Source organism: Poecilia reticulata, chromosome 4, assembly GCF_904066995.2.
Source record: "Poecilia reticulata chromosome 4, P_reticulata-male-v2, whole genome shotgun sequence".
In the NCBI taxonomy this organism is placed as follows: domain Eukaryota; kingdom Metazoa; phylum Chordata; class Actinopteri; order Cyprinodontiformes; family Poeciliidae; genus Poecilia; species Poecilia reticulata.
In genome coordinates, this window is record NC_088833.1 from 2,305,982 (window position 1) to 2,328,581 (window position 22,600).

A 22,600-nucleotide genomic window follows, 5' to 3' on the forward strand; every position below is an offset into this window, starting at 1 on the left:
ATAAAGTGTCGTCGTTGTCAGTTGTTATGGCAACGGGTCTGTGTGTGGCGTAGTCGACACAAAGAGAGAGAAAGAAGAATGTGAGTGGATTTGAGTTGTTGTTCAGTGGTTCCTCTGCGATATTTTCCCTTTGCTGTGGCGCACTGCATTAATAACGCCTCCGTCTTTCTGGCCTGCGGCGTTGTGGACATGTGCGAAATGTCCGAATGTTAACAATGACATGCAGGGGGTCGGTAACAAGAAAACGACCTCAAGAAAACAAGAAAACGACCTCACCACTTAGCGGTTGAACGTTCTGACGTTTTGCTCCCGCAGCCAATGGCAACGACAGCAAGAAGTTCAAAGGTGACATAAGAGGCCCCAGCCTGCCGTCGCGGGTCATCCACATCCGCAAGCTTCCCAGCGACATCACAGAGGCCGAGGTCATCAGCCTGGGCCTGCCGTTCGGCGACGTCACCAACCTGCTGATGCTGAAAGCCAAGAACCAGGTACCGGCCGTCGCCATGACGCCCAGACCGGCCGGCCCTGGAAACCGAAGACTTTATATCGTCTCTGTATCTCCGTCTGTGTGTTTCAAATCTATTTGGTCTGGATAAAAGTGGATACGAATCGGAAGTCAGGAATTTGTGTTTTCCCAACATTTGAGCCAACCTTTACCTTCTTGCTAACAGCCAACAGCAGGGACTTAAAGCTGCAGGAAGCTTTTATTAAAAGAAATTCACATATTTGTTGCGACGGTTTGGTACGAGACATGCAGTCTGTGAAAGGCTCGTCTGCTGTAGAAACAACCAGTCGGAGCTCAGAGTAGCATAGCCACCGACGACGGTGAATAAACTGTTTTCCTGTAACGGCCATTTTCACATTTTTCAATGCATACACAGGAATGATTGACAGCGCTAAGACCCGCCTCCTGGCTCCGATTGGTTGCTTTTGGTTAATTTCTTCAGAAGGCTGTAGCGGTTCTGGGAGGAGATTGATCTTTTTTTTAGATTATCTGTCTCACAACAAACATGTAAAAAATATATTTATTAAAAAGTGACTCTGCAGCTTTAAGCTCCTGGATTTGAGTTGTTGAAACCTGCAGAAGCCCTGACTGTTTGTCTGCTTCGTGTCGCCTGTCAGGCCTTCTTGGAGATGAACTCGGAAGAAGCGGCTCAGAACATGGTGGGTTATTACTCCACTATGATGCCCGTCATCCGACACCAACCCGTCTACCTGCAGTTCTCCAACCACAAGGAGTTAAAAACGGACAACTCCCCCAACCAGGAGGTAACTCCCGCTCTGTCTGCAGCCTGCTGGCCACCGTTGGCCCCTGGTGGCTCCTGCTGGCCACCGTTGGCCCCTGCTGGCCACCGTTGGCCCCTGCTGGCCACCGTTGGCCCCTGGTGGCCACCGTTGGCCCCCTGGTGGCCACCGTTGGCCCCTGGTGGCCACCGTTGGCCCCTGGTGGCCACCGTTGGCCCCTGGTGGCTCCTGCTGGCCCCTGGTGGCTCCTGCTGGCCACCGTTGGCCCCTGCTGGCCCCTGGTGGCCCCTGCTGGCCACCGTTGGCCCCTGGTGGCCACCGTTGGCCCCTGGTGGCCACCGTTGGCCCCCTGGTGGCCACCGTTGGCCCCCTGGTGGCCACCGTTGGCCCCTGGTGGCCACCGTTGGCCCCCTGGTGGCCACCGTTGGCCCCTGGTGGCCACCGTTGGCCCCTGGTGGCCCCTGGTGGCCACCGGTGGCTCCCGTTGGCCACCGGTGGCTCCTGTTGGCCCCTGGTGGCCACCGTTGGCCCCCTGGTGGCTCCCGTTGGCCCCTGGTGGCCACCGTTGGCCCCCTGGTGGCTCCCGTTGGCCCCTGGTGGCCACCGTTGGCCCCCTGGTGGCTCCCGTTGGCCCCTGGTGGCCACCGTTGGCCCCCTGGTGGCTCCCGTTGGCCCCCTGGTGGCTCCTGCTGGCCACCGTTGGCCTCCTGGTGGCTCCCGTTGGCCCCCTGGTGGCTCCCGTTGGCCCCCTGGTGGCTCCTGCTGGCCACCGTTGGCCTCCTGGTGGCTCCCGTTGGCCCCCTGGTGGCTCCCGTTGGCCCCCTGGTGGCTCCTGCTGGCCACTATTGGCCACTGGTGGCTCCCGTTGGCCACCGTTGGCCCCCTGGTGGCTCTTGCTGGCTACCGTTGGCCCCCTGGTGGCTCCTGCTGACTACCGTTGGCCCCCTGGTGGCTCCTGCTGGCCACCGTTGGCCACTGGTGGCTCCCGTTGGCCACTGGTGGCTCCCGTTGGCCACCGTTGGCCCCCTGGTGGCCCCCTGGTGGCCCCTGTTGGCCCCCTTTTGGCTCCTGTTGACCACCATTTGCCCCTGGTGGCCAGCATAGCCCCCGTTAACCGCTCTCTCTCTCTCTCTCTCTCTCTCTCTCTCTCTCTCTGCAGAGGGCCCAGGCCGCTCTGAGGGCCCTCAGCTCCTCCCATGTGGACACGCTGATGACGGCTCCCAGCACGGTGCTGCGGGTGGTGGTGGAGAACCTGCTCTACCCGGTCACCTTGGACGCCCTCTGCCAGGTGAGAGCGTTGCTTTCACCTTTACACCTGGAGAGGAACGATTAGCTGCAGTTATTGCAGGTGGAAACTAAAGATCAGGCTGAAATCTGGGTTTGAACCTTCAGAGTCACATAAACACAGTTACAAAGTCAGCCTTCTACAACATGTCCATTTTGATTCATTACATATATTCATAACCTAGTATGAATATTTGTGGCTGTTTTTAATCAAGGTTAATTACATGCATATATATTTATATTGTGTTAATTTCGATTAAGTAGATTTTAATGCGTTAAAACTTTTTACAGTTGGGTTTTTAAATTATTGTGTTTTTGTTAGTTTTTCCCTTTTTACTGTGTTTCTGGTACAACCATAAATCTGACGCATGAGCAACACCTGTAAACGCCATGGATGGACGACAGGGTCGCTTTTCGCTCAGCGATCTCATTGGACACTGGAAAATACTGTCGCTGTGTCCAAGTTGTGCTAAAAGGAGTTAGCTAGAGTAGCATGTCAATGCTAACATGAAGCAGCTAATGCTAACGTCGGCGACCACAGTCCGTTTCTCTAGAGAAGCTCCAGGAAAGATCAGGACTTCCTGAAGCCCTTTGATCCCATCTGAGCCTGAATAACAGATTAAAAACTGTAAATATCTTTGTTTCTGAGCCTGTATGTTGATTTATTTAATAATTTGGCAGTAAAAAAAGCGATTTGAATTGAAAATGTTGATGGTTTTTGATGGTATATGAGTTGTTGGCGCTGTGTTGAAATGATTCAAAGCATTAAATGGGAACCCTGCTGGTTGAACTTTGAAAGGTAAAACCCTTTAAACTTTAATCTGAAATCGTGTCTCTGCTCCTGTTTGACCCTCAGATCTTCTCAAAGTTCGGCACCGTGCTGCGGATCATCATCTTCACCAAGAACAACCAGTTCCAGGCTCTGCTGCAGTTTTCAGACGGCTCATCTGCCCAGGCAGCCAAACTGGTAACCAGCAGCGCTGCTCCCAGCTCCCAGCGCTGCGGCGGGGCGGACCCCTGACGGTTCTGTTGTGTTCCAGACTCTGGATGGACAGAACATCTACAACGGCTGCTGCACCCTGAGGATCAGCTTCTCCAAACTCACCAGCCTCAACGTCAAATACAACAACGAGAAGAGCCGGGACTTCACCCGGCCGGACCTGCCGTCCGGAGACAGCCAGCCCGGCCTGGAGCACCCGGCCATGGCCGCCGCCTTCGGTAAGGACGGCCCAACACGCCGCCACCTGCTGCTGCTGCTGCTGCAGCAGGGCTTTGTATAAGTATTTACAACTTGTTCATCCCTCCAGCCACCGGGGGCGCCGTCTTTAGACTGCTGGCTGTCAGCGGCTGAAGCTTCTTACATCCTGAAACTCAGTGGGGAGTTAAACAATTCAGTCTATCGGCTACAAAGCTTGACTGTTTCTGAACAAAATCATTCTTAGATATTCAGCTTTCCGTCGGCTCAGTTTTTTCAGAACGAGGCGTTTCTGGGGCTCCTGTCTCTTTAAATCCTGATGAGCTGCTGCTGGCCACGCCCCCCCGGCTCACCTTTACACTCGCACACCAAAATGATGCCCAATTACAGCCCTGCTTCAGAGCAACAGACACACACGGAAGTACAAAACCGTGCAAAATGTGAATTTTGAATAATAATTAAAGTTTCCTTTTTAATTCGGCTAAAATGTCATTTATTTATTTATTTTATGGTGTTTCTGACACATTGTGAAATGTTAATGTTTGGAGTATAATTGGTGCAATAAGTGCCTGTTATGCCTGGGCTTATTATTGAATGTAGAATAAAGGACTTGATGTCTTTTACTTATAATTAATGAATTATTAAACAAGCTACTTGGTAATTAATGCAAATCTTAATTATGAATTTAATCCTGTGACGTCTGGCTGGAAGCTTTTCCAGTAACTGTGTGATTCAGCTGCTGATTGCTGGCCGGTTGCTGATTTGCTCCGCCTCCCTCTGAAAACCTCTGATCAGATTTTAAAAGACGTTTCAGGGAAACCAGACAGGAAGTAGAATCGATAACGCAGGACGTTTCTGCTCCCTCTCTGCAGCTCCAGGAATCATCTCCGCGGCGCCGTACGCCGGAGCGACGCACGGCTTTCCACCGGCGTTCGCGATCCAGCCAGCAGGTGAGTTTCACCTGAGGAGCTGCAGCCAATCGGAGGCCAGCGTTACAGACTCTGTACCCAGAATGTTTTATCAAATATTCAACCCTAAAAATGTTTGATGCTGAACTTCTGCTGCTGGTCTTTATTTGGTGAAGAAGTGAAAGTGTTCATCCGGAGGTTTTTGAAACCGATCTCGCCTCTGATGATGTCGGTTTTCCCCCCCCTGCTGTGATGATCGTGGTTTTAGGTTTTTGAAACCGATCTCGCCTCTGATGATGTCGGTTTTCCCCCCCTGCTGTGATGGTCGTGGTTTTACTCAGGTCGTCTTCGGTGTGTTTTGCTCTCCCAGTGTCCGCCGCCTACCCGGGCCTGACGATGCCGGCTCTCCCCGGAGCGCTGGCCTCCCTGGCCCTCCCCGCCACCGCCAGGCTGGGCTTCCACTCCATCCCCGCCGGACACTCGGTCCTGCTGGTCAGCAACCTGAACCCTGAGGTGAGCGGCGCCGGCGCCGACGACGGGCAGCACTCACCCGCTTTCACCCCGAACTGCTGAAAATATCTGATCAAAATGTCTGAAGTCCCAGAGCTGAGTGGGGAATCCTGAGCTCCTGCCTCTGAAACACACACACACTTCCTTTTTAGCTCTGACTTCCTGTTGTGACATCATCACCCCTCCCCTCCCCGCCCCCTACACCTGCATCCTTACACACACACACACCTGATGTTTGAAATGATCTCATTTTACCCGAGTGAAGTCGCCCCACCTCCTTCTAGTCTAACAAAATGGTGTGAAGCGTTTGTGCCGTTTAAAGATGTTAAGATATTAAGTTTCCAGAGGTCAACCTCAGAGGTCATCAGAGGTCAACCACAGAGGTCATCAGAGGTCAACCACAGAGGTCATTTACAAAGCTGTTGACGACCTCTGACCTCTGGAAACATTTTTCTAGTATCTTTGAAACGTCGGAGGCAGAAACTAGAGTTTGACTCCATTTTGTCAGATTTGAAGAAGGCTGGAGGTCGAGCGTCACTCGGGCTTTTATTTTGACATTATCTAACCCCATCCTCTCCAAAGGTAATTTATCCTTCTGATTGACCCCTCACCTGTCTTTTTGTTTGTTTTTTTTTTCTCTTCCCCTTTTAATTCGTTGCCATGGAAACGCCTCGGACCCTCCACCTGTCCTGCCCTCCCACCTTTACCTGTCCTGTCCCTCCGCTGCCTTCTCTGCTGTCTTTAAAGAGAGTTACGCCCCACTGCCTCTTTATTCTCTTCGGTATGTTGTCACCAGCTTCTTATTTTTGAATTATCAGTACCACCTGGATGTTCTGGTTTTTGTTTTGAATTTCTGTTTATTTTTGGTTTATGTTTCTTGATTCATGATAAATGAGTGTCTGCTTGTTTTGTTCGACCTTTTGAGTTGATTTGAGTTTATCTGCAGTACGTGGAGCTTTTCCTCAGATGTTTGATGCTCCTTTCAGGTTTAAACATTTGGCCTCAGTAATTCGGCTGGAAGTTGGCAAAATTTCACCGAAACGTCACAATCGGCTCCTGTTGGCGATGGTTTAATATCTATCTAATGCAAATGGGTTCAACTTAATGGATTAGTTTTAATTTAGTGGTTGAAAAGAGGCAAAAAAAAAAACAAAACAAGAAATGGTTTAAACTTTTCATCTGTTTTTTAATGTATACAATAAACAGATAAATACATTTAATGAATAAAACCTGAGGAAACGTCCATAATGTGCTGCCATATTAGAAAATGTGTACATTAGCCAAAACCTTTTTCTGTTTAAAAATTCTCAGTAACAATAATAATGGTTAAAAAAAAGTTTTTCTTAAAATATTAAACATGGCAGAAAATGGTAAAAAAAAAAAAAAAAAAGTTCTAAAATTAAAAATGTAGTAAAAATAAAAAATTGTAATAATAAAATAGTAGTAGTAACGGTAAACATGATAAAATACTAATAAAATTCTAAGAATAGTAAAAAAAAAAAAGCTATAATAGCAATAAAAAATAAGACAAAAATAGTAAAGATGGTTAAAAAAGCAAACATTAAAAACATGATGGTACGAATGAAAAAAATTGTGAAAGAATTGATATTAATGTTAAAAAAGCTTTTCCGTCTGGAGCTTCTGCAAACTCTGAGGATCTGCATGTATTGTTGTTTCATTTCAGTTCACTGAGCCTCAGTTTAAGTTTGCATGCTGGGTTTCTTTCAGTTTGCATGTCCTCAGTGCTGAACCAGCTGCGCTTGGTTTTGTTTCATCAAACCCGTAATTCAGTGCCGACATGGTGTAATCTGCCATCGTTTTATTTAATTTTCTCCGACCCTTGACCTTAACTTCTTCACTTGCATTTCCTGTGAATAATCATTCAGGAATCCCTGCCTTCAAAGTTATATTTATCAATTTGTTATTGTTTTTTTTTACTCCTGAGCTCCTTCATGTTAGTTTGATATTCCCATCAAAGTTCAACATTTCCGTTAAGAGTGTTTAGCAGTAAGACGAAGGGTCAGCGTTCTGCGTCATACACGACGTCTTGTAGGGTTTTGACTGCAGGTCATGACCGAGTGACTCGAGCTAAGATGAATATTTAAATGTTTGTTTTCTCACTTCTGACTGTGTGTCAAGGTGTTTATGGAGACGTGATGAGAGTGAAGATCCTGTTCAACAAGAAGGAAAACGCTCTGGTCCAGATGTGTGACAGTACTCAGGCTCAGCTAGGTAACCGTCTGCACATGCTCAGTGTGACCCCATTTTATTCTTCTATTTGGGTTTCTACTGCTTCCAAGAACAGAACAAGTGATAAAAACCCCAGCAGAGTTCCACCCGTTGCCTGGCAACCCCAGCAGAGTTCCACCCGTTGCCTGGCAACCCCAGCAGAGTTCCACCCGTTGCCTGGCAACCCCAGCAGAGTTCCACCCGTTGCCTGGCAACCCCAGCAGAGTTCCACCCGTTGCCTGGCAACCCCAGCAGAGTTCCACCCGTTGCCTGGCAACCCCAGCAGAGTTCCACCCGTTGCCTGGCAACCCCAGCAGAGTTCCACCCGTTGCCTGGCAACCCCAGCAGAGTTCCACCCGTTGCCTGGCAACCCCAGCAGAGTTCCACCCGTTGCCTGGCAACCAGACTCAAATGTCATTATCTAAGAATGATTTTGTGGACAAAAATGTAATGAAGATGTTTTTTATGGACCATAGAGTAGTGATGTGTGGGCCAAAGTTTAAACTACTGAGGAAGCCATAAAATGTTAATCCATTGAAAATTACTTTTTTTTATTTTTATTTTTTGTAAACTCTGCATATCCAAAACATAAAAATCCAAAACATAAAAAAGATTTTAGACTTATATAAAAAAAAAAAGAAGACACGTTACAATTTTGTGTAATCAGTTTTGTGTTTTGATGGTAAAAATGTATCACTCTTGGTTTTTGGCCAGGGGCCGAACAAAATCCTATCACGGACCACAAATGGTCCCCGGGCCACACTTTGGACACCCCTGCCATAGACCTATCCTGTTCCAGGAAGCATAATGGGTCACTTTTAAAACAAACTTGCCAAACAAGATGGCCGCCATGTGCATCCTGATGGTTTCAATAATAGTCGACTTGTTGAAACCATTTTGTATGGATTTTCTGCATATGAAGGTCTTTAGCATGTAGATGTTGCTATTGGCTGTAAATGAAGCTAATAAGTCGGAGCAGAACGTGAGCTGTTGACCTTTAACCTGCTTTGCCTTGCAGCCATGAGCCACCTGAATGGCCAGCGGCTGCATGGGAAACCTCTCCGGATCACGCTGTCCAAACACACCAGCGTCCAGCTTCCCCGTGAAGGCCACGAGGACCAGGGCCTGACCAAAGACTACAGCAACTCCCCGCTGCACCGCTTCAAGAAGCCCGGCTCCAAAAACTATTCCAACATCTTTCCTCCCTCCGCCACCTTGCACCTCTCCAACATCCCGTAAGTCTCCAGAACTGAAGCCAGGAAGGACGGTAGGAAAACGACCTCTTATAAAGCTGGTCTGCCTGTGTGTTTTAGCCCTGCTGTGGTTGAAGACGACCTGAAGATGCTGTTTTCCAGCTCTGGAGCCATCGTCAAGGCCTTCAAGTTCTTCCAGTAAGTCACTGATTCGCTCTTTCCAACCTTGAAACCTGTAAGATTACAGCTTCTTGTTGCTAAAACGTCAGCAGCTGTGGGTGGAGTTTAAATCCAAACCTTGATTGTCACAGACTTGGCTCTGAAGAATCCTGTTGTTAAACCGTTTCTACATTTATGAACTTTTAACAAGCCATATTGTTTGACTTTGGCTCTGTCTTTTCTTCAGTCCTTACAGTTTTATGTATAATCCTGATACGCTAGTAGAGCTGTTGTCAGTCTGTTGCTATGGCAACTAGATTGTGTGTAGCGTAGCCGACAGAGTGGAAAAAAAGTAGGTTGTGAGTCAGTTGCTAGGTAACCACAGAGGGAGTGAGCTAGTTTAGCTAGCTATGAGAGGTTGAACAGCTACAACCTTTCCTCTGCCTTCATTTCCCAGAATGCCGTGCGGTTCTGAATCGGAGTTCAGTGAATATTCTAAATCTTTAATATTCTATCAGATGTATTATCTATTTATATTCATATGTTATTGATTTATTATCCAGCCCTAATTTAGGATTTTGCGCATTAACAACTTGAGAGCTAAAGCCAGTGGTCGTCATCGTCGGCGAACATCCGTCCGTCCGTCCGTTTTCTTACACCCTTATCCCTCAGTGGGGTCAGGAGGTGCTGGTTCCTCTCCAGCTAACATACCGGGCGAGAGGCGGGTTCACCTTGGACAGGTCGCCAGTCTGTCACAGGGCAACACAGAGACACACAACCGTGCACACACACTCACACCTAGGGACAATTTGGAGAGGCCAATTAACCTGACAGTCATGTTTTGGACTGTGGGAGGAAACCGGAGTACCTGGAGAAAACCCACCATACACAGGGAGAACAGGGAGACTCCATGCAGAAAGACCGGGGCCGGGAATCGAACCCAGAACCTTCTTGCTGCAAGGCAACAGCTCTACCAACTGCACCACTGTGCAGCCCTGTCGGCAAACTTTTTTTTTTTTTTCCTCTCCACTCTGTAGGGAAGCGGAGGGCGTGATTGGTTTTAAAGCCTTTAACTGAATTTTAGTTTTTTCTGAAGCGTACTGGGAGATGAAACGTCTGTTTTCTCTCCTCCAGGAAGGACCATAAGATGGCTCTGATCCAGATGGGTTCGGTGGAGGAAGCCATCGACTGCCTCATCACGTTCCACAACCACGACCTGGGAGAGACGCACCACCTGCGCGTCTCCTTCTCCAAGTCGTCCATCTGAGCCGGACAGTTTCTATTTTTATACGGCGTCCACTACACTCCAATCATTCCGATGCAGAAACCACCACGAAGTCTGCTGTGATGTTAAATTATTGTGTTGTTTCTTTTTTAGACTCTTTACCTTCGGAGAAAGGTAGGATTATCCCATCAATACGACACTTCAGAGGTGCTTCTCTGAAGTCCTGCAATTATTCTCCAAAATCAGAGAAAAGTCAGTATTCTGAGTTTTAACTGTTTGATAAAAGGTCAGGTCGTCAGAATTTAATGTCCTCCTTGTTGGGAAGTTTTTAGCGTCTTCTGCCTTTTGGCCTTCGGCCTTCACAAACCCAAAGTCAGAACTGACTTTAACTCAGAATGATCACTTCAGTCTCTGACTCTCGCCTGGTTTAATAAAAACAATAAGGTTGTTAGATGATGGTCCCGGTTTGGGCAGTCGTAGCTTCTGGTGTCGCGTTTCACCCGGGCGCCTCTTTGACCTTAAGATGACCCCTGTGCCTTATTCTGACTCAAACACAAAAACGAAGCCTCTGAATTGGAAAAGCAGGTTTACAGTTGATAAAGGTTTACTGTTGAGATGTATTACAGATATATTCCTGTCTTTGTGTGTTTTGTTGGTGTTGTCTGTTAGTGTTTCGTAATGTTGGTTACTGTAGCATCAAACATGTGAACCGAGTGTTTTAGCAGCTTCGCTTCGTCGTTTAGATTTTCTTTCTCGTCACTTTCCGGCTCTTTTTCTTTCCCAAATATGCAATCATTATGTAATCATATATTGTAGCAATATTTTAATCATTCCTGAGCTTTTGTTTTATTTTCCTCGCTGAGCTCGGCCGTTTCCGCTGCCTTCTTCGACCCGAAGATGAATGTTGTGTTTTTGTTTTTGTTTGTTTTGTTAGTTGCGTGTCTCTCAGAACGTTTTTAATTTATACGTTTGTGATCCACTACAGCTAAAACCAAAAACAGCCTTTTTAGATGCAAACAGTTCCACCTGCCTCAGGTTTCTGATTTTTAAGGCCTAAAAAAAAACAAAATAATAGTGGTTCAGGCTTTTATTGGTGGTTTGTTTTTGGGGTTTTTTTTCCCCTGTGAAAATGTAAATGACTTCAACCGATTTGCTCACGTTTGGCTACGCGGCGTGCCTTCAACCCAGCGCTGAAGTCGCAACATCACAAAGTGAAATCTTCTGACGGTTTAGTCAAAGTTTGCTGGTTTGGCTCATTTACGTCTTAATTTTACAAACTGTCGACATTCCAGCCACTCGGAAGTCCACTCCATTTTCAGCGTAGCGCGATATTTTGCTGTCTGAACGAAGTGTTTGGTAGAAATGAGCTGCTGAGGTTTACGGTGGCGATGCGTTCGGTGCACCTGGGAAAAGTTCGAGGAACTTCGATTAGGAAAGGAAAAAAGAGACGACGTTTAACGTGAAAATTATACGATACAATGAGTTTTTACATCACGTTTCAACGCGAAAATGTCGCGTTTTGACGAGTTTTATCACGTTATGACGTAAAACTTTTTCGTTTTAACGTGTTTTACATACCGTTACAACGGGAAAGTTTCTCACTATAACCAGATATTAAACTTGTTTTATTAAAACAAACTTTCTCGTTTTACATCTCGCTATGTGAATTGGTTTCAACGAGTTTGTAACATAAAAGTTTTTTATTGTTATAAAGTTTGTTTTGACCAGTTTTATCACGTTGTAATGTGAAACCTTTTCGCTTTATCATGCGAAAGTTTTACATTTCGTTAAAACAAACTTTCTCGTTGGAGCAAAAGTTTCACGTTTTGACAAGTTTTATATCTCGTTGTGTAAATTTGTCTTTAAAATGAGCTTCATGTCGTCATAGTGTGAAACTTTGGAGCTGAAAGAAAAAAGTTTTGCATGATAAGGAGATGAAACTCGTCAAAACATTAAACTTTCACATTATAACAATGTAAAACGAGAGTTTTTCACGCAACACGACATGAAACACGTTAAAACAAGAAACTTGTTATACCAAGATGTAAAACTCCTTTTCACAAACTTTCACATTATAAGACTGTAAAACTCGTTTCTCATTTTAAGATTTAAAACGAGAAACTTGTTGAGTTTTATGTCGTTATAACAAGTTTCTCACGTTATAAAAAGATATGAAACTTGTTAAAATGAGAAACTGTTTATAAGATGCAAAACTCTTTATAACAAACTTTCATGTTATAACCAGATGTAAAACGTGTTAAGTTTTTCTTTTAAATGGGATATAAAACCCGTTAAAACTTTAAACTCGCTTTACAACCGGATGTAAAAGTCGTTGCAATAAAATGTCTCATTTTGACAAGTTTTTAAAATCTCTAGCATTTGAGTTTCTTGTTTGAATGAGTTTTATATCTCATTATAACAAAATATTTGCTCCTGAATTTATTTCCCACTTTTGGCAGTTGAATTCTTCCATAGATGAGAAAGCGGAACCTAAAGAAGTCTCCTCTGATTGGTCGATTGCAGTGGTCTGATCTGACTCCGCCCACTAAATCTGAATTAATTTTATTGGCTAAAATGTTTTCTATAAAACTTAAGACTACAACATTGTTTTTCCATAGGTTTTTGTCGTTAAATGATATTTACTTTGCAGCTATTTAAAAAAAAAAAATAGTTTGCTTATATATTTAATGTGTTTTTTTGAGGGTTTCTGTTGGTGTCGAGAGTTAGGAGGATTTCCCACCGTGAAGTAAAGTGGACCAATGAAAACACTCCAAATGCTGGACATAAAGTCCTTTATTTACTGTGAAGAAGCTTTTAACTGCGAACATAACGATCCGGCTGCTTGTTCAGTTTCTCCCTGGGTGCACCTGAATGCATCGTGACCTGTCGTCTGCTGGAGCGGGAGCCCGAACCGGGTCAAAGGTCACCTGACTGTACATACATGTTTTATACACGGCTATCTGAGAGGAGATTGTTGGTTTTATATCCAATGAAACGTGTATATTTTGATTCGAGTGTGCAACAAGTTCTGAGCCTTACATTGTGTCACAAAGAAAAAAAATAAATCAGTTTTTTTTTTTTTTAAAACATTTGGACTTTTGTCATTTCTTATGTTTGTTTTTGTTGACGAAATAATAAAAAATTAGCACGTCCTCTTTTAATTTTTATGGTTTCTTTGTCCAAAAGTGGATTTTAAAACCTGGTAAACGTCACATGAAGAAGCTGTGTCACGATTTAACTGAAAACTACGGGGGCCCAGAGGTGCCAATTCATAGTTAACGCATGAATAACACAAAGTTGAAAATTTGCAACAAAAAAAAACTAACATTTTGAGATTAATCTAAAATATTTTCTAGAAAAAAACTTATAAATTTCTGAGTTTGAAAAGTTTTTTTCCTGCAAGTGTTTTGAGTTTTGGAGCTCAGAAATTTTCTTACGTTTTCATAATTTGAGTTTTATTGGTGGAAATTTACACACATTTTCTTCTTTTTAGGAGGCCCTAATACATTCGGTCTGACTCCCAATACTTTGACTAGATATCACCTCAGTGGTTCTCAGGAAACATGACAATTCAAGCCTTACGTTTCTGAGGACTTTCAGTCTGGATGAGTCTAAAGGTGCTGTGTGTATTTTTAACCAAAATATATCCTTCACTTTTCACATATAACAAGTTTAATTCATGTCGACATAACGGGGAACGTCTTAACACAAAGTGAGAACAAAAATATGAACTAAAAAAAAGGTGATTTACCAGCAGAGGGCGCCAAACTCCAGAAAAACATTAAGTTTATACAGAAACTGCAAGGCAAAAAATTAAGATGGGCGTAAAAGTTATAAACTTTTAAAGCTGCACTTATGAGTAAGCGTATCCTGTCCTTAATTGTGTTTTACAACATAAACTTGTTTTTGTGCCTTAAATGTTTGTTTTCCCATCAAACTGAAATATTTGAATACAAATAAAATAAGTTTCTCATGATACTTGGTTAAAATAAAATAACTTTGCCAATTAAAACTGACTAAAGTTTGTTTTTATGTTGTTCATCATTGCTCTGGTTTCAACTAAAGAAAAAAAAACCTGTAAAAAAGTTCAATAGGAGCCAGAAGTGACCAGATGATCTGCAGGAAACATAAAATGTTTACAGATATAAAACTCTTTCCATAACGTCAGTCAATTCAAACCGGTTTGGTTTCATCACCGTTGGTCCTTTAGAAAAACGGATCATACAGAAAAACGGTTTGTTCAATAGACAGATTAGTGATGGTTTCAAGTAGGTGCAGACGATTAAATAAATTAGAATATTATTTAAAAGGTCCATCTACTTCAGGATGCGCTACATGGATTAATTCACATATTAATCTATGTAAATTTTATATTTTTAAAATGTACATATATTTTTAAGTTTGAAAGCATTTATTTGTTATAATTTTCCTAATTACAGTTAAAACATTTTAAATGAGAATATAGCAGGATGATAAAAGAAACATCTTAATGCAGAAATGTGATCTGAATGAAAAGCTTAAAGGTTTTCCATTTTCACAAACTACTTTTATTCTGACAAACGATCTTTATTCCAATTGGACTTGGTTCCCAAACAAAACAATTTAGTTCATTAATTAAATTAGTTTAAAAAGTTTCCACAGATTGGATGGAGTTACTGACGTAAAGCATTCGCTCCTCCAACTACTTCCTGTCTTCCTCTTTGTCATTTCCTACAGTAGTAACTTCCTGTTGCTGATCATGTGACTTGTGTGATGCAGATAGAGAATTCTATCACAGTTTTGCAAAATACGATCTAAATAAAAACCCACCTCGTCCTACCACACAAACCTTTTATCAAAAAATGTGAGTTTTTGGAATGTTTCCATTATGTCAATTTATTTTCATAATTCCAAATTGTGAGACTTAAAGGTCGATGAAAATACAGCTAGTAGCCAAGTTTTCATTACAAATGTGAAATACGTGAATTTCACACCTCATCCTGGCATAAAAACTTCGAAAAATTAGTTTTTTTCAAAATTGCTGTTTCCATTAAACAAAGTTATTTTTGGAATTCCAATTTGTGCAAATAAAAGGTCAGTGGTAATGCACAGAGTAACTATGTTTCTATTACAAAGGTGTGCAAAACTTAGTCAATATTCCACTAGTATCATCTTGTTGTCTTCTTTGTGGTTTTCAGCAGTAGAAACTTCCTGTTGTTGATCTTGTGACTTGAGTGATGCAAAAAAAAAAACTTTTCCACTGCAGCGAAATATGTTAATTTTGATACAGCTAAAAAAAAAACATTCATCCATCCATTTTCTTACACCCTTGTCCCTCAGTGGGGTCAGGAGGTGCTGCTGCCTCTCCAGCTAACGTTCCGGGTGAGAGGCGGGGTCACCTGGACAGGTCACCTGGACAGGTCACCTGGACAGGTCGCCAGTCTGTCGCAGGGCAACACAGAGACACACAACCATGCACACACTCACACCTAGGGGCAATTTGGAGAGGCCAACTAACCTGACAGTCATGTTTCTGGACTGTGGGAGGAAACCGGAGTACCTGGAGAAAACCCACCATGCACAGGGAGAACATGGAGACTCCATGCAGAAAGACCGGGGCCGGGAATCGAACCCAGAACCTTCTTCCTGCAAGGCAACAGCTCTATCAGCTGCACCACTGTGCAGCCCCGCTAAAAAAAACAAAAAACATCTTGTGTAAAAACTTATCAAAAAAACTGTTTTTTCCTAAATTGGTGTTTCCAGTAAGCAAATTTATTTTCATAATTACAATTTGCGCAATTTTTATGTAAATGGAAATACAGTAACTGATTTTAACGTGTTCTAATTGTCGTCTGACCTGATTTTCTGTCCGTCTGGAAACCAAAACGGATTTTTTTCCTAAACGTTCTGTAATGCCGTTCATGCTAAAATAAACAAAAACGGAAACGTGTCCGTTTGCAGGCCGTTTTCAGAGCAGCTATATCTGCAGACGCTTTGTGAGCTGAAGATGAGATTTATCCAAGAGAACGATCAAAGCTTCTTTTCTTTCCTGAGGAAGAAGGAGTGAGCGGCGGACATATTAAAACCAAAGAAGAAGAGAAGTGAAGCGTTCACTTTCACAGTCAGTGCTGTGGAAACAACCAGAGGAGATCTGAGGCTTTACAGACTGGAGGAAGTTCATATCCGTGTCTTCTTACTCTCACCAGCGACACGTCGGGCCGCTGACTCGCAGCCGAACAAAGAGGAGGAGGAGGGAAGCCAAATGCCGGCACGCCAGCTTTGCTCTCACACGGCTGTCAAACAGGAATCCCTCCAGTCCGAGCTGAGTTAGCATAATCCCCCAAAACGCTCCAGGACCCGAGGAAGAGGAGGAGCCTGACGAAGGCTCTGCTCAGGTCGAACCGGCCGGAAAATAAAACCTGCAGCTCCTGCTTACTGGTCTGACTGGGACCATCACAAACAGAAACCCGTCGCAGGAAGCACAACAAAATTCACACATAAAATGCTAAAACGTTTCAGATAATACATTTGATGCTGACACTGCAAAAAATTTAATAAAACTGATGTAAAAAGTATAACTTCACAAAATACTCAACAGTCCTAATTCAATTTTTTAATCTTTTCATGAAGGTGTTCTTTTGTAAAGTTATTTTATTTTCCTAACGTTCCAACTTTATTCTCGTAATACAGGCTTTATAATAACAGCATTACTCTGTTGTAATTTAAATAAATAAATATTCTGACTTGTATTCTCGCTTGTATTATTACAACTTTTTCTGTAATTTGTGACTCGTGTTAATTTATTATTATTATGATGACTTTTTCTAGAAATATTACAATTTTATTCTAGGAGTAACTTTTTTCTCATACTATTACCATTTTAATCCATCCATTTTCTTCTCCCTCGCGGGTTTGGGAGGCCTGCTGGTGCCTCCCCAGAGGCGGGTCGCCCTGGACAGGTCGCCGGTCTGTCGCGGGGCAACACTATTTTACTGTGCAACTTTTTTCTTGTGTTATTGTGTCTTTTCTAATGATATTAGAACTTTATTTTAGAAATATTTTTGATTTGATTCTTGTATTACTACAATTTTATTGTCGTACAATCTTATTCTCATGTTATTACAACTTTTTCTAGTAATTTATGACTTTATGTCATGAACATGAAAAGCTGTTGAACTGTTAATCTTTCACTTATGAACCATTTTGAATTAAATGGCTGTTGGGAGTAAAAGCTTCATCATTCATCATTTCATCAGTCATCATTTAGGGCATTTATGCCCTAAATTTGACAAACTTGTTTTTACAGGGTATCTCATGTCAAAACAAAGACAGAAAACGGCCATAAAAATCAGTTGTAGATAGTTTTCGAGAAAGAAAAAGTGTCTTTATCTGCAGTCTAATGAGGGACTTTGACATCTCTGTTGTGATGTTGCTGCTCTTCTCTCTGTGAGCCATTTACATTCCTCTCCTCCTCTGAAGTGAAATGATTTTCAGATATTTTTTCCCTCCTTGTGGAGTTTTTCGGAGGCCAGCGGGGAACATATTGGCTGAGCCCACCAAGGTGTGCTAATGCCTGGTGGGCAAGTACTTTAAATGCTAATTCTCCCCGCCTATCCGTCCTGCACTCAGAAAAATCAAAAATAAAACACACCCTCTGTCCCGCTAACTACCTCCGAGGCAATCTCTTCCTCCACATAACGTCCGGTCCGGCTGATTCCCGCCGAGTGACCGCAGCTAACTGGCGCGCGCCGGCTGTCAGGACGCTAATGCTAGCCTAGCTTCCCAGAAAGCGCCGTTTGTGGCGCCGTTTGTCTCATGATGAGCAGTCACGCGTGTTTTGACATGTTTGCGTGGGGGACAGAAGGAGAGGAAAACAGTATTTTGGCAAGAAAGAAAAAGACTAGAGGCTCAGCGTGCAGCTAATGGCCGGCCGGCTGACAGGTCCATCACGGTTTTAGGCGGCTACTTTGCATCCGTCAAAAAAAAAGAGGGAAAAAATGGCCGATTATGCAAACGTCCGGTTCACTGGTCGCCATCACCAGCACCAGCGGCTCTATCAGGCGTCGCCGTCCTGGTGTTTTGGTGATTGGAGCCCGTCTGGCAGGGGGCCGGCAGGTAATTCTGTCCAGGTCTGATGAGACGTAAATAATCGTCCATTTTCAGTCCACATCGTCCTCTGGGTTATAATTAACCCCTTAATTCTGCCGGGTTGCAGGAAACTCCTCCGCCATCATGACTGGAACACATTCTGTCTCCAAAACTTGATCAGAACCAGCAAAAAAACTCTTATTGTTTCTTTTTTTTCTCTCCCCAAGTCCTCATAATTCACATTTATGTCCCCACAACACACACACACACACACACACACACACACACACACACACACACACACACACACACACACACACACACACACACAGCCTGCGGGTCAATTAAAGGCTGATGGGCAAATCAGCAGACAGTCCATTAAGTCGTCTGTATGTGTGATTTGGAGGTCGGACCCCCGCGGAGACGCCTCCGTCTCCTTCAGCAAGGACAAACCCTCAGCCCAGACACAGCGGGGTTCCGCCGGTTCTGTTTGGTACCGACACAAAGAGCCCGCAAGACAAAACTGACACGCACAGAGTCGGAAAGATTGACAAAACCACCAGAAGACTGGCAAAAATTACTGAAAACCAACAGAAAATGGACCAAAATAGGTACCAAACAACCACTAAAAGACCAGACGGGATAAGCAGAACCAGACCCGAACCAGCAACAGAAACAAAAATTCATACAAAAACCTAAATACAAACCGGATCCAGGTGTTGGTGCACACCTGTACAGCCTGGTGTGTGTGTGTGTGTGTGTGTGTGTGTGTGTGTGTGTGTGTGTGTGTGTGTGTGTGTGTGTTCCCACTGTAAACTGTAATTAGCCTCATCAATTAGCCTCGTTATTGAAACCAGCTTTTAAAACTCCCTCAGTCTAATTATTTCCTCTAAAGTCAAATGACTTTCCTACCAGACACGCTCCGCCCACAGGGGGGCGCTGTCAGGCACCGCCTGCACAGTGGATGTTAGATTCCACTGAAGAACTTGAGCACCTGAATGTTTTGTATTCATGTAGTTAATTTAAATTTAAAAAACAAAAACGAAGCTGAGCTTCTTCTGGAAAAGAGTCTGGAATAAACTGAACATAAATATAAACATGGAAGAACAAAACTTTAAATGATGTTAGAAAAGAGCTTAAAGATGCTGATTTGTGACCTGATTTCATAATTCTTCAACCGAACTGATGATAAAATCAGGTTTATTTTTACAAACAGAGCCGGTTTGTTCATCTGAACCCACTGTGAGTAAAACCCAAGGCATAAATAAAATGTTATCACAACTATTCTCATATTATTTCAACATTTTTCTAGCAGTATCACATTTTATTTCTAGTATTACGACTTTATTTTACGCAAGTAAAGTAATTATGATTTTATTGTCGTACAACTATTCTTGTTTTAATACAACTTTATTCTCATGTTGGTACTTTTTTGGTCATATTATGAATTTATATTCATATTAAGTCTTTATTTTCATACTATTACAACTTTTTTCTAGTAATATTATGACTTTCTTCTACACTGTTGACTTTATTCTGGTATTATTTTGAAGTCTGAGTGTTTGACGCTGATGTTCGCTGTGGCTGCTGACCTGGACCGTCTCACCTGACCCAGACGCTCAAACATACGCTGATGATGCGATGCTTTGCGATTCTTCTTCCTCCGTCGTTCAACCCTCTGCTTTTATTCACGGAAGCCTCTGAAAGTTTCATAGAGCAGCTCGCATTAATCCGTTGGTTCTATTTTAAAAGCAAGAATTAAAGATTCATCTGTATTCCTCTTCCTCCCTCTATCCTTTGCTTTTCCCTCCAAAGCTGACTGTGAAATATTTATGAGTGCTGAATCACTGGATGAGAGGAGGAAACTCCTCACTGCTTCAGAGGGCAAAGCAGCAGCTTCAGCTCCAGGCCGAGCAGCTGAGGGGCGAAGAGGAGGCAACAGGAACCAAGAAACTGGAGACTGACAAAATGTTGGTGTTTCCAATAAATAAGAAGCGAAATTAAAATTGCCTGTGAAAACGCTGGATCAGTCATTAAAGTAAGCCATTAAAAACCATGCAGCGCCTTCATCCTCCTACCACTTCCTGTTGTCTTCTTCGTCGTTTCCAACAGCAGTAACCCATTGATCACATGACTCATGTGATGGAAAAAAAAAAGTTTCCATTGCAGTTTTGCAAAATACACGACTTTCGAAATAGCCAGAAACTAGCTAAAAAAAATTTATGCAAAAATGTGTTTCTTCAAAATTGGGATGTTTCCATTAAGCAAATCTATTTTTGTCATTTCAATTTGCAGTTTTAAGGTGAATGGAAATCCTGTAGCTACCCTTCCATTAAAAATGTGTGCAAAACTTTGTAGACATTCCAGTAATGACGCAAAAACACAGTTTCGCAATAGCAGCGTCTCCATTGAATAAGAAACACCATTATTGCATAAATAAGCTTGTTCACTGGATCATTTTGGACAATTAAAAAAAGAAGAAGTTTTTTTTTATAAATATAAAAACATAATTTTGGGTCCCCGTCAAAAATAAAAATGATTCATGTCATTGTTGTGCTTGTTTTTGACAGTAAAAATTAAATGTTATCATTCACAGACCAAAAGGCAAAACGTCCATTTTTACCGAACACCCCCAGCATCTGTTTAAAACGGTTCGTTTTTGCTTTAGTTGACGGTAACGGTGTTTTGTAGCAGTTTGTAAAAGACATGAACGGCAGTCACAATGAGCAGAAAGTAATAAAATCCATTTTTCAGAAAAGAAGACAAAAGAATTGGCGTCAATTTACAACCTAGTTTTTCACCAAGAGCGGTGGTGTAATGAAGAGAGCTTCATTACTGGGTCTACTTTTACTTAAATCACTGTATAGCACTTTAAATGCACTTTTTGCACTTTATGAACAAGCACTTTATTTAGCACTGCACTTTAAGCAGAGATTTGCACATAAATAGCAATTTGCACACGAGAAGTTTTAATGGTATTTATTGAGTATTGTTAGTAATTAGCATGTAGCATTTTGTTCTGGGCTCTGCACAGCTGCTCGTCATTGGAAAGTGAGCTGGTTGCCTGTGGAGGGAGGATAATTGTTACTCAGAGCAATGAGCTACTGGTGGGTAAAAATGAACAAATGTGTGTGCATGATCTGTAAAGTGTGGAGTGCTGATATTGAGTGACTCACCTGTCTTTTCTGTGTCCTGTCCAGGGTGTTTGGGCAAATACTACCCCGGGGGTCCAGATACCATTTATAGGTTCTGGGAGAGGCCATTGAAAAGTGTGGGGAGATAATCGTTTATGGGTTTTTGTGGTGTTTCATTTGGTGTAGGATAAAATATGAAATATTTATAAAAAGTAAATTTAAATGTTTATATTTATTAAAGTGTATTTTATTTAAATAGGTGGAGATTTGTTAAGGGAGATCCCACTGTGAAGTGGAAGTGGTTGAGTCCAACACAGCTGAGACTATTTAAGCCTTCAGTTTTCACCTGTGAAGAGAAATAATTATTGTCTGTGTATTGATGCTGTGAGGAGAATAAACCCACTGCTGTTACTACCTGACTCTGCCTCCTGAAATCTTCATCATCGTAAAATCCAACCGCAAAACGGCCGCCTTGTTACAGGTGGGTAGACGGTGTTTATCGACCTGCTCGCTTAGCTAGCTTAGCTACAAGCTAGCGTTAGCCTCCATTTCGCCCGCATTTTACCGGTGAAAGGAAATGTTTAGCAAGATATTCATATTTTTAACTGGTCCCCGTTTCTTTTACCAGACTTAATAATAGATGAGTCCGTGCCAGGAGCAGCCCATGGCCCCACATAGCATCGTAACTCCTCCTCCTCCCTGTGGCAGTGAAAACGGTGAGCAACATGACATGCTAGTTAGCATCACTCCAGGGAGTGTCTGTTGCTTTTCTTTTCTTTTTCTTTCTTTTTTTTACAATTACACAACATATCTGAAACATTTATTACTGACAGAAATTACAACAATCATTATTAAGCAAACAAAAATAAAAATAAAGGGACGGTTGGAAACAGAGAGTATCCTAACTTAGCTTGCAGGTAAATTATATATTCTGCCATTTTCCACCCTACTTTGTCCCTCTTGGTCTCCTAAATGCAATTAACAAAATACAACTACAAACATTTTTTGGGAGAAAGTCTTGATTACTTTAAATAAGTGGTGGGACTTTGATCACAATCTTGAATTGAGTTATTTGCAGGATCAGTAACAAATTAATTGAAATTACCTGAAATCAAAAACCATACATTGACAAGGAAGGAAGACGGTTGCGATAATTTATAGTTTCCAGATCGATCTCAGGACGGTGGGAGTTTCTATCGTGACGGAGAAAAATCAGAGTAACCCTAAAACTTTGTCTGAGTCACATGTTTCTAATGTTTGGGGAGCGCTGCACCTCTTCAGGGCCCACTTGGACCCACTTCAAACAGGAAACCTGACCTGAACAAGTGTTTAAAAGTTTATTAGACACTAAAGGAAAACAGAGAAGCTCATAAAACCCCAAACTGTGGGAACTTAGACAAGGAGCAGCCAGAAATACTCTTTACTGTTACTTTTAAGAAACATTTTTTAGT

The 22,600-nt window shown here is 42.8% G+C and overlaps 2 protein-coding genes across 10 annotated transcripts in view; both read left to right on the plus strand.

Annotated features, from left to right (window-relative positions):
* The window catches only part of ptbp1b (polypyrimidine tract binding protein 1b), a 28,173-nt gene extending 15,138 nt beyond the window's left edge, over positions 1 to 13,035 (plus strand). For all 8 annotated transcript variants that reach the window (XM_081605955.1, XM_081605956.1, XM_081605952.1 and 5 more), the window contains 12 exons: positions 316 to 488; positions 1,123 to 1,269; positions 2,405 to 2,533; positions 3,386 to 3,496; positions 3,570 to 3,747; positions 4,597 to 4,674; positions 5,003 to 5,145; positions 5,890 to 5,923; positions 7,282 to 7,374; positions 8,390 to 8,606; positions 8,685 to 8,762; positions 9,858 to 13,035. In XM_081605955.1, coding sequence (XP_081462081.1) covers positions 316 to 488; positions 1,123 to 1,269; positions 2,405 to 2,533; positions 3,386 to 3,496; positions 3,570 to 3,747; positions 4,597 to 4,674; positions 5,003 to 5,145; positions 5,890 to 5,923; positions 7,282 to 7,374; positions 8,390 to 8,606; positions 8,685 to 8,762; positions 9,858 to 9,990 — 1,514 coding nt within the window. In that variant the 3' untranslated portion in view covers positions 9,991 to 13,035. The remainder of the gene's footprint in view (positions 1 to 315; positions 489 to 1,122; positions 1,270 to 2,404; positions 2,534 to 3,385; positions 3,497 to 3,569; positions 3,748 to 4,596; positions 4,675 to 5,002; positions 5,146 to 5,889; positions 5,924 to 7,281; positions 7,375 to 8,389; positions 8,607 to 8,684; positions 8,763 to 9,857) is intronic.
* A 7,609-nt stretch (positions 13,036 to 20,644) lies between these two features.
* The window catches only part of efna2b (ephrin-A2b), a 108,781-nt gene continuing 106,825 nt past the window's right edge, over positions 20,645 to 22,600 (plus strand). The window contains exons 1-2 of one of the 2 annotated variants that reach the window (XM_081605961.1): positions 20,645 to 20,824; positions 21,778 to 21,865. The gene's annotated coding sequence lies outside the window, so the exon portion shown is untranslated. Of the gene's footprint in view, positions 20,825 to 21,524; positions 21,631 to 21,777; positions 21,866 to 22,600 lie in introns of those variants that run through there. The other variant, XM_081605962.1, reaches the window with a different exon arrangement.